This window comes from Lepidochelys kempii, chromosome 5 (assembly GCF_965140265.1).
Source record: "Lepidochelys kempii isolate rLepKem1 chromosome 5, rLepKem1.hap2, whole genome shotgun sequence".
In the NCBI taxonomy this organism is placed as follows: Eukaryota; Metazoa; Chordata; order Testudines; family Cheloniidae; genus Lepidochelys; species Lepidochelys kempii.
In genome coordinates, this window is record NC_133260.1 from 124,500,604 (window position 1) to 124,512,781 (window position 12,178).

The following is a 12,178-nucleotide window of genomic DNA, read 5'->3' on the forward strand; positions in this document are numbered from 1 at the left end:
CCAAAAATGCTCGTGGTATTTATTGACCTGGGTAAGTGACAGTGTCAGATTTTTCAAAGAAGATGCAATCACAGAATCAAAGAAATGTCAGGCTGGAAGGGACCTTGACGAGTAATCAAGTCCAACCCCCTGCAGAGTGGCAGGATCCAATAAGCCTAGGCCACCCTGGACATGTTTGCCCAGTGTGTTTTTCAAAACCTCCAATCATGGGGTTTCCACAACCTCCCTTGGAAACCTATTCCAGAGCTTGTGAAGCCATATCCAAGCTCATACACCTACAAGGTGCTCAAGAGCTGGATATTGGGTTTCCTGGCTTAGAAGGATTTCAAATCTCACTTGTAATGGTCCTGAATTAATGTAACATGCACATAGAATCATAGAATATCAGGGTTGGAAGGGACCTCAGGAGGTCACCTAGTCCAACCCCCTGCTCAAAGCAGGACAAATCCTCAACTAAATCCCACATGCATTTTTATAAGGATGAGCGCAGACAGTATAGTTAAAACTGGATTCATTTCCCAGTGAGAAGCCTGGACAAAAACTAACCAATCAGTCTCTGCTTCCAGGACAGCTGGGAGAAAGCAACTAACTTACTGGCCAGTAAATCAGGACGAGGTCACTTCCCTTCCTTTAGAGTTACCCTGGAGTCAGTGTCTGACAGGATGTTTGCTTTCCTGCTGAGCGGAGCTGGGGAGGAGTAGTGCGGCAAGGTGCCTATTGTGCCCAATGCAGGCTGAGAGGATTGCAGCACAGCAGCCAGGAAGTGTGTCCACCAAGTCTCTGACACCTACTGCTGCTGAGTCATTGCTCACGTCTGCACCCAGCAGCACAGTCCATTTGCTCCTCGTAGAGCTCTCTGCTGCACAGCCAAGATGCCCTCTGCAGAGGCATGGTAAGTGTAAGCAGTAAAGCTGGGAGGATGGGCTTGGCTTTGGTGGGTTAAAGTGCAGTTGCCCAGCTCCTGGGTCCACAAGGGCAGATTTTATACGGTACTTTCAACAGGTCATGCAAACGAGAGGTGTGTGGTCTGCAGAATCTAGTTTCTTTTTCTATCTGGGTCACCGGCTCCTGCGATCCCGAGGCCTGCATTAATGAGGAACTAAAAGAAAATAAACCACAACTAGAGCAAGGAGCAAAAGGAGAGACACAGCAGCGGGCCTAGTTCTGAGTTCACACTGCTTTTACCCAGTATAACTGCACTGGCTTCCATGAGGCACTCCTGATGCCTCCTGTGTGAGAAGAGAATCAGTACCAGTGTCGACAATGGAGGTAAAACACTCACTGGGACTGGCTGCACTGCTTCCTGCTGTATCTGGGTTCTGCAGCAAAATGCACTCTCAGCCAAATCCCTCCCACATGGACACAGGCAGAGGCCTGTTAATCATTTCTGCCAGTGCTGCACTTGAAAGCCCTGGTCTAATAGATACCATCACAATCTGTAGAGATCCATTCTTTCTTCTGGGTATTTTTTCAGTAAATGTGCTACAGTTATTGGTAGTTTGTATTTGCCTTGATTTTGCAATAAGTGTTAAATTTGTATAAAATCAGTACATTCGATAATAATCTGGCAAATAGTGATGCATGAAAATTATCCCACAGTGCTATAAAAACAGTGAAAAATGACTACACAGCAAAGTCATTGCTACTGTTCTAGGACAGTACATGAAATTCTTGAACACCCATAACATTTTCATAAAACATGCTCATATCTAGCTGAACCATAAGTCATGGACTTCTTGCAGGAACCACAGAGTATAATTTTCTGGCCTGTGGGAGCCCAGAATAGCCGTTTCTGTTCTTAGAATCTATAAGTTAAAGGAGCATCCAGTACAAACTATACATTACTGTCTCAATAACAGTCCTAATCAACAGAACAAAGCACTTACAGGAATATTACAAGCTCTTTGCATGGTGAAAGAAATCAAAGGACATTCTTTTCATTTGCCAACCTATACTCTTTTCCCAACATAGTCTCAGTGCACTGTCTCCCTAAGAGTAGAATGAGGTACTAGGTCCCCCGGTTAACCTGTCCCACAGAGGAAGGTGCTTAGGGATTTAGAAGGTCAGTATTACTCTTTCTACCTGTAACTCTAAAGCCATTCAGGTGAAGATACAAACTAGAAGGAAGTGTTGATGTAAAGGCCAGTCGTGATCAAACACAAAGTGCCAGGTCCCACTGAGCAGAGTTGATAAGATTAGGATTCCCTAAGCAGGACCTTTGCCTTTCTCTTGATTGCACTGTGCAGATGTTTAACCAGAGGGGGAAGTTTTCCATTTGTTGTTTATCGATGAGATATGATGCTGTACAATGGACTCCTGTGTGTGGTATAAGCACAGTATTTTCTGAAGACAATGCTAGATTTGTAACCTACCTGTCCAACACAGAACCAGAAATCCCCCCTCACCAGGATTCAAACTCACCACATTTCTGGAGGCAAAACCGTTCCCACTTCTCACTTGGAAAGTCAGTGTAACAGGGCTAAAGATCCCAGCCCTCCATGAGCACAGCTTAGCAGTTCAGTTTGTTTCCACAGCTCAGAGACCAGCTTACCAGTGAGAGAGCTGTGAACGTGAAGAGCATTCTGGGTACTGCCATGCAAATGAACGCACTGCCTCAAGATTTCCATAGGAAAGGGGCCTTAGTGGTCTAAACTCCAGGGACAGATCCCAGCAAGGTTGACTTATCCCTTAATCCTCCCAAGGCAGATAAAATGCATGCCATACAGTGAGCTCTTGGGATGTTTCAGATGACAACTTAATAATGATTTAGTTGGGGTTGGTCATTCTTTGAGCAGGGGGTTGGACTAGATGTCCTCCTGAGGTCCCTTCCAACCCTGAGATTCTATGATTCCTACCTAGGGAGGTTGTGGAATCGCCATCCTTAGAGGTTTTTAAGGCCTGGCTTGACAAAGCCCTGGCTGGGATGATTTAGTTGGGGTTGGTCCTGCTTTGAGCAGAGGTTGAACTAGATGACCTCCTGAGGTCCCTTCCAACCCTGAGATTCTATGATTCTATGAAGGTCCTGTGCTGTGTGGACACTAAAGCTCTCATCATGACACCCTTTGCAAGTGCAGAGGCTTTTCCCAGGGTCCTTGCCCAAAATGTTATCGTCTTGAAGCCTGATTCTGAGCTCACCCTTGATACACTCTTGTATCTCCGCGACTTCTGATTCTTGTCTGGAGTGAGTGAGATCAGAATCAGAGCCCACTCCGTCCTCACACAGTGCAGCCTACTTCACATCAGTTAGCTGCTGCTCTCAACCTCTCAGAGATGGCTGCATTTCACTGGTGGTGAATACTGTGTATGTAGCTTGTGAAGGGCTTTGGGACCTATCAGCATGGAAGGTGCTATGCAGATGTAAAATACTGGTACAAATTCTGTTTCCAGTTATACTGGAGTGAAACCCATTGTCTTCAAAGGAAGCTACACCCGTGCAATTGAAAGGAAATGTGGCCCATTGGGCCAGCTCCTCAGCTGAATAAATCAACTAAGCTCCCTTGATGTCAGTGTGAATCCTCCATATTACAGCAGCTTTCTGTGCCAGGCCTCACTGCAATGACACAGAAGACAACAGTCACTCTGCTGTATGTTGATGAAAACAGTTTTGTCCTGAGATGCATTGGAGCCAACCTCTGCCCCACATTTGCAGGGACTGTGAATTGCAAATATTTTCTGCTGTCTATTAGGAGATGGTATGATGGGATAACATGATTTTGGTAATTAATTGATCTTTAAATATTCATGGTAAATAGGCCTAATGGTCTGTGATGGGATGTTAGATGGGGTGGGATCTGAGTTACCCAGGAAAGAATTTTCTGTAGTATCTGGCTGGTGAATCTTGCCCATATTCTCAGGGTTTAGCTGATCGCCATATTTGGGGTCAGGAAGGAACTTTCTTCCAGGGCAGATTGGAAGAGGCCCTGGAGGTTTTTTGCCTTCCTCTGTAGCATGGGGCACGGGTCACTTGCTGGAGGATTCTCTGCTCCTTGAAGTCTGTAAATCACGATTTGAGGACTTCAATAGCTCAGACATAGGTGAGATTTTTCACAGGAGTGGGTAGGTGAGATTCTGTGGCCTGCGTTGTGCAGGAGGTCAGACTAGATGATCATAATGGTCCCTTCTGACCTTATTTCAGAGTAACAGCCGTGTTAGTCTGTATTCGCAAAAAGAAAAGGAGTACTTGTGGCACCTTAGAGACTAACCAATTTATTTGAGCATAAGCTTTCGTGAGCTACAGCTCACTTCATCGGATGCATACTGTGGAAACTGCAGAAGACATTATATACACAGAGACCATGAAACAATACCTACTCCCACCCCACTCTCCTGCTGGTAATAGCTTATCTAAAGTGATCACTGTGCTTACAATGTGTATGATAATCAAGTTGGGCCATTTCCAGCACAAATCCAGGTTTTCTCACTGTCCGCCCCCCCACACACAAACTCACTCTCCTGCTGGTAATAGCCCATCCAAAGTGACCACTCTCTTTACAATGTGTATGATAATCAAGGTGGGCCATTTCCAGCACAAATCCAGGTTTTCTCACCACCACCCCCTTTTTTCCAAAAACCACACACACAAACTCACTCTCCTGCTGGTAATAGCTTATCCAAAGTGACCACTCTCCCTACAATGTGCATGATAATCAAGGTGGGCCATTTCCAGCACAAATCCAGGTTTTCTTACCCCCCACACAAACTCACTCTCCTGCTGGCAATAGCTCATCCAAACTGACCACTCTCCTTACAATTGTATGATAATCAAGGTGGGCCATTTCCAGCATAAATCCAAGTTTAACCAGAACGTCTGGCGGGGGGGGAGGGTAGGAAAAAACAAGGGGAAATAGGCTACCTTGCATAATGACTTAGCCGCTCCCAGTCTTTATTTAAGCCTAAATTAATAGTATCCAATTTGCAAATGAATTCCAATTCAGCAGTTTCTCGCTGGAGTCTGGATTTGAAGTTTTTTTGTTTTAAGATAGCGACCTTCATGTCTGTAATCGCGTGACCAGAGAGATTGAAGTGTTCTCCGACTGGTTTATGAATGTTATAATTCTTGGCATCTGATTTGTGTCCATTTATTCTTTTACGTAGAGACTGTCCGGTTTGACCAATGTACATGGCAGAGGGGCACTGCTGGCACATGATGGCATATATCACATTGGTGGATGTGCAGGTGAACGAGCCTCTGATAGTGTGGCTGATGTTATTAGGCCCTGTGATGGTGTCCCCTGAATAGATATGTGGGCACAGTTGGCAACGGGCTTTGTTGCAAGGATAGGTTCCTGGGTTAGTGGTTCTGTGGTGTGGTGTGTGGTTGTTGGTGAGTATTTGCTTCAGGTTGGGGGGCTGTCTGTAGGCAAGGACTGGCCTGTCTCCCAAGGTTTGTGAGAGTGTCTGACCTTCGTATCGATGAATCTATTTTTGGCATTGCGTCTGCTCAATCATTGTCTAGCGCACATTTGAACTCCAGTGGTTGTGTGCAACTGCATGTGTTGGGTCGTGTGCAGTGCTCACTTCTCCAGGCCCCTCCTTTGGCGCCGAAGAGATACGTGGGAGCTATGCACTAGAAAGAGAGCCGGCACTCTAGAAAATGCAGGATGGGGTCAGACTGTGTTAACTTAGCTGCAGATTCCCCCAGGGGCTGATGCAGGCCTGATGCTAATATGAGTATCGCTAATGTAACAGCAATTTTTTTAAAAGGCTCCATAGGTGATCTTGGCAACTGCAGGCTGGTAAGCCTAACTTCGGTACCGGGCAAATTGGTTGAAATTATAGTGAGGAACAGAATTATCAGACACATAGACGAGCACTATTTGTTGGGGAAGAATCAAGACAGCTTTTGTAAAGGGAAATCATGCCTCACCAATCTACTAGAATTCTTTGAGGGGGGTCAACAAGCATGTGGACAAGGGTGATCCAGGGGATATAGTGTACTTCGATTTTCAGAAAGCCTTTGACCAGGTCCCTCACCAAAGGGTCTTAAGCAAAGTAAGCTGTCATGGGATAAGAGGGAAGGTTCTCTCGTGGATCAGTAAGTGGTTAAAAGACAGGAAACAAACGGTAGGAATAAATGGTCAGTTTTCACAGTGGAGAGAAGTAAATAGCAGGCTCCACAGGTATCTGTACTGGGACCAGTGCTGTTCAACATAGTCATAAATGATCTGGAAAAGGGTGTAAACAGTGAAGTAGCAAAGTTTGCAGACCATACAAAATTACTCAAGATAATAAAGTCCAAAGCGGTCTGAGAAGAGTTACAAAGAGATTTCACAAAACTGGGTGACTGGGCAACAAAATGGCAGATGAAATTCAATGTTGATAAATGCAAAGTTATGCATATTGACAAACACAATCCCAAGTAACTATATATATAGAATGATGGGATCTAAATTAGCTGTGACCACTCAAAGATCTTGAAGTCACTATGGACAGTTCTCTGAAAACATCCGCTCAATGTACAGTGGCAGTCACAAAAGCAAACATAATATTAGGAACTATTCGGAAAGGGATAGATAATAAGACAGTAAATATCATAATGCCACTATATAAATCCATGGTACCTGCACACTTTGAATATTGTGTGCAGCACTGGTCCTGCCATCACCAAAAAGATATATTAGACTTGGAAAAAGTACAGAGAAGAGCAACAAAAATGATTATGAGGCATGGAACAGCTTCCATATGAGGAGAGATTAAAAAGACTGGAACTCTTCAGCTTGGAAAAGAGAAGACTAAAGCGGGATATGATAGACATCTATAAAATCGTGACTGGTGTGGAGCAAGTGAATAGGGAAGTGTTATTTACCCCTTCACATGCCACAAGAACTGGAGGTCACCCAATGAAATTAATAGACAGCAGGGTTAAAACAAACAAAAGGAAATACTTTTTCACACAGTACACAGTCAACCTGTGGAACTCATTGCCAGGGGATGTTGTGAAGGCCAAAAGTATAATGGGGTTCAAAAAAGAATTAGATAAGTTCATGGAGGATAGGTCCATCACTAGCTTTTAGGCAAGATGATTAGGGACGTAACCCCATGCTCTGGGTGTCCCTAAGCCTCTGACTTCCAGAAACTGGGACTGGATGATAGGGGATGCCCTGTTCTGTTCATTCCCTCTGAAGCACCTGGCATTGGCCACTGCCAGAAGACAGAATAGTGGGCTAGATGGACCATTGGGGAAACCCAGTATGGCCGTTCTTATGAGCATCTTCCTAGGCCCAGCTCCCCTCACCATTGTCCTGCTCCTCCCAGCCAATGATCTCCACCCTATAACGGAGGGCAACACTATGGAGGCAGCCCAGCCCCACTTCTACACAGGCAGAAGAAGAACCATGTCTGGAGGATGCCTTCTCTATGTGGATCCCCACAGCCTGACGGGGCTTGCGACTGGATCTCAGGGGAGCTGCACAATTAAAAGGGGTAGGAACATGCAAAGAAATCAAACTGGTGCAACTCTGCTGTCAGGAAGGCAAAGGCACAATGCTACCTACATTACTGGGGTCAGACAAGACTCCCAAAGAGGTGAGGAATGCCTGGGCAGGAAAAATCATTGTTAAAAATAGTGTGGATTCAGAAGAATGTTAAAAATCAATGGTTAAAATGATAATGATAGACAAAGAAGCATAGAGTGTAGAACTGTGCATAGCTGGTGGCCGTCTAGTCTAGTCTATTTCAAATTTGGAGAAGGGATCTAGGCAAACTGGCCTCAAAATTTCAAACTTGGGTGCCTAGCAGTAGGTATCTAAATCCGTATTTAACCACTTAAGGGAAGGTGGTATTCTGAATTAGGCGCCTGCCACTCCCCAGCTCCTATAGAAGTCAATGGGACTGCAGGTGCTCGGCATCTTTGAATATCAGGCCACGTTTATTTGTACGCCTCACTGTGGATTTAGGAACCTACCCTTAGCTTCCAAAGTTTCAAAATTTGGGCATTAGGTTTTAGGACGTAACAGGCCAATATCTACTGTCATATCAAAGATACTTAAAATGGCAATAGACACACAGCTAGTGGACCACATGTAGACGGGAGGACATACTAGATTTTTCATACAAAATGAAGAGGGGGAATCCATACTTTAAGTGCAAAACGGAACCCAACCTTACCTGTGGACTCATGGTTTGCTAGCCCCATGCTGATGATCCTGACAGGAGAAGACTTACCCATGGTTAAACACAGACTTAGCAAACCCTATACCAAATAGAAAAGGTATTGATTTTGCCAGTACTGAATATGGAAACTCTCAAGCAAACGGGGGAGTGTGGGGTGCCTCTTTGCATGTCAGAATCCAGAATTATCTTCCAGCTGGCTATCTCATAGCCATGTTAAGATCGGAACCATTTGGATTTCCTTGCATGTGTGCACTGAGTTATTTTCTACACACTCACAATCAAAGGTCTGCTATTCAGAGAGCATACTCCAGGAGAGGGGTTTGTGTGTACTAAACGAATGTGTTTATTATCTGCTCACGTGTCTCCAGGGGCTGGCAGACAAATGCCACTTGTGAGAGTTCAACAGACATGGAGCTGGTTCTGCATTACTCCCTTATTCCATCGGTAAGTAAACCAAGTCACCAGCAGCCTAGACCTGCCATACTCAGCAGAAGTACTGTTGAATGTATCTTGATTATGTGCAATAATGGATCAATTGATTCCTTCCTGCAATCACAGCTCTCAATTCAGAAACAAGCTACGATTGCATCAGACATGGAAACACTGCAAAATGCTGGCAGGAAACTGAACAATGCTTACACTAATTCTATATGGGAAACAAGCCATCCTAATATCTACAAACATACATGTGCCAAATTTCAGTGTTCCTTCATATTGATTTTAAATATACTCTAAGACCTTATGTGTACACAGCTTGTGTGTGGGCTCTGGGGGGATTTACTTAACCTGTTTACTTTCATAGAGTTAGTTTATTAGGCTTATTGCCTGGGGGAACTGATTCAGTCATGTTTGCAGACACAGGGAGTCATTCTGGGTGGGCAGGATCCTCTGTAATTTTGTGGAACCCAAAGGATCTCTGCTTTTCATACTCACAGCACACCGTGGGCCCAGCTGTGAGATGCGTCTGACTGAGTCTGAGGGTCAGGTTTTTGTGGTGGTGTTTCCAGAATGAGATGCTCAGGCTGAGCAAGAGTGTGACTGTCTGTCAATAACTTACACACTAAGAAGGCTTAATCACAGCCATTTACACTCACCTTTGGATTTGGTTCCCTGTATTGTGGCCCTCTTCCTTACACAGAGGGCTGGATGGGATTCTCTTAAGGAGCATGTTAGCATCCTGCTGTAGTTGGGTAGAAGAATCACCCCACGAGGGAGAGGCTGAGGAGAGAAGTCAAAGTCAGATTGTCATCAATCCAAGTGAGGGAAAAAATCACATACTGGTACAGGAAAGGCATGCTCCGAAGTGGTAAAAGGAAACCAAGGAAACCTGGAGGCCTAGCAATGTGTGATCGTATCAGCATAACACCCGAGAGCATCTGGCCTCAGTAAGGGGCTCTGTTCTGCATTGCCAGTGTCATGGAGTCTATGATTTAGTGCATCTTCCCCATCTCTATGGTCCTAGTAGGCTGTGTTCTTTCCTAGAGTCAGGGGCTCCTACACTCCCATCTCACAGTTATTCTCCTTTCCTTGTAGTTTGCCATCATTTTGGTGCTGTCCTTCCTTGAAAGAAGAGTGAGCAGGAGACAGATAGATGGAAAATTGCACCTCCTCAATGGCCGCTTTGGAATTGTGATGTGAGTCTGAGCATAACCCATTACGGCTGGTCCCGGCCATTTCCAAAGACATGGCTGCCCTATGCTCCCCTTATCTCTTATAGCAGGCTGCTGTGCTCTGGAGAGGTGGGAGGAGAATAAGATGATGATGAGCTTTTAATACAGGAAGCTCAGTTTGGAGAGGAAATGCCTCTGCAGCCCATTACTATGTCCAGCTCTTGCTGCTGGGTTTCACCAGAAACAAGAAGTCTGCTTCAGTCAGAAATTCAGATGCTCTGACTATATACATCTGCCACAGAAATATCAACAACATTATGAGCTTGATCCCCCTTTCACTGACACCCGATTTACCCCAGGGCCACTCCATTCATCTCAGTGCAGTCACTCCTGATTTACCCAGAGGATCCGAGGGGAGACTCAGGCCCATTGTCTCTGAAGCAGGCCCAATGCCCTTTGCCTGTGGAGAGAGTGGAATGCACTCCCACATGCCTGCCTGTCTCCGCTAGTCACTGGGTCATTTCTGGAAAGGCTGAAATCACTTCTAGTGCTGCAGAAAGCTCACCCTACTGGAGCTCAGGGCCCCTGTGGAAGATGAGGGAGGGACTTCTGGTGTTCTCTCCTGTCTCTGAGCAGCCATGCAGTGCTAGACACAGCCTCCCCATGGGTCCTCACAAACCTCTCTGCAGGAAGGGATTTGCTAACCCACAGCTGCACTGGGTGTTTTGATAAGCACATGTTCCCCACAAGCTGCTTCCATCCTTTTGGTGTCTTATTAGCTAACTGGTCTCCATAGTCCGCTTAATTCAGACCGTATGGAAAGGGATCCAATCTACAGAAATCTACTCCATGAAGGGGCTGATGGCTGTATCTGGAATATATAGCAGCACCCAGTTAAGGAGAAAACTTGGGGAGCCAGCCAGCAGTGCATATGGCTGTGAACACTCTGTGAAGGGGAAGGTGTGAATCACTGAACTACTACACACATGGGAACCTCCTTACTAGAGGGCCCGGCCATTTGTTACTATGAAGTGAGCTTCCACTAGGCCCAGCCAATGCCTGTGTTTTCCCATTTGGCTCAAGGATGCCAAAGGACCCACTGAAATGTTTGAATTATCCCACAGAAAGGTGCAGCTGTTTGCCAAGAGCTGGTTACTGCTGCCCAGAGCAGCATGACACCATGAGCCTGATGTCAATACAAAGAAAAAATGAACCAAAGGCAACCTGTTAAGTCCTTTGGGGTTCAAAGTAGGCACAGGTGTCCAGAGCATGGCAGAGAAGAGCAGCAGGGCCCTGTGATGTAGTGTAACGAGTGCTTTTCCTCTCACTGCCCCATATGCACAGCCATAGGTGCCGAGTCCGTGGGTGTTCCAGGGCTGGAGCACCCATGGAAAAAAAATAGTGTGTGCTCAGCACCCACTGGCAGCCAAGGTTTGGCTAGGGGTCAGGATTCCCAGGTAGTCTGTGCAGTGCACAGCCCATGCTGGCCACGAGGGCCTACCCATCTCCAGCAGTAAGGGACACTGATGCTAATCATGGCACATTTGACAGAGTCCTGCTGCCTCCAGGTCAATGGTGATGGCAGGGTCAGCCCAATAGTTTGTCAGTTGAAATTTGGCTCTGAAAATCAGAGCCAAAAGGAAGAGGACATCTGTCAAGGTTCCTCCCCCACTCTGAACTCTAGGGTACAGATGTGGGGACCTGCATGAAAAACCTCCTAAGCTTATCTCTACCAGCTTAGGTCAAAACTTCCCCAAGGTACAAAATATTCCACCCGTTGTCCTTGGACTGGCCGCTACCACCACCAAACTAATACTGGTTACTGGGGAAGAGCTGTTTGGACGCGTCCTTCCCCCCAAAATACTTCCCAAAACCTTGCACCCCACTTCCTGGACAAGGTTTAGTAAAAAAGCCTCACCAATTTGCCTAGGTGACTACAGACCCAGACCCTTGGATCTTAAGAACAATGAACAATCCTCCCAACACTTGCACCCCCCCCTTTCCTGGGAAATGTTGGATAAAAAGCCTCACCAATTTGCATAGGTGACCACAGACCCAAACCCTTGGATCTGAGAACAATGAAAAAGCATTCAGTTTTTTACAAGAAGACTTTTAATAAAAAATAGAAGTAAATAGAAATAAAGAAATCCCCCCTGTAAAATCAGGATGGTAGATATCTTACAGGGTAATTAGATTCCAAAACATAGAGAACCCCTCTAGGCAAAACCTTAAGTTACAAAAAAGATACACAGACAGAAGTAGTTATTCTATTCAGCACAATTCTTTTCTCAGCCATTTAAAGAAATCATAATCTAACACATACCTAGCTAGATTACTTACTAAAAGTTCTAAGGCTCCATTCCTGGTCTATCCCTGGCAGAAACCAGCATACAGACAGACCCAGACCCTTTGTTTCTCTCCCTCCTCCCAGCTTTTGAAAGTATCTTGTCTCCTCA

At 45.5% G+C, this 12,178-nt stretch overlaps 1 protein-coding gene across 1 annotated transcript in view; it reads left to right on the plus strand.

Moving 5' to 3' along the window:
• Nucleotides 1-651: 651 nt before the first annotated feature.
• LOC140911815 (stimulated by retinoic acid gene 6 protein-like) overlaps nt 652-12,178 on the plus strand; it is a 51,712-nt gene continuing 40,185 nt past the window's right edge. The window contains exons 1-3 of the mRNA XM_073345716.1: nt 652-892; nt 8,481-8,556; nt 9,646-9,746. Coding sequence (XP_073201817.1) covers nt 873-892; nt 8,481-8,556; nt 9,646-9,746 — 197 coding nt within the window. The 5' untranslated portion in view covers nt 652-872. The remainder of the gene's footprint in view (nt 893-8,480; nt 8,557-9,645; nt 9,747-12,178) is intronic.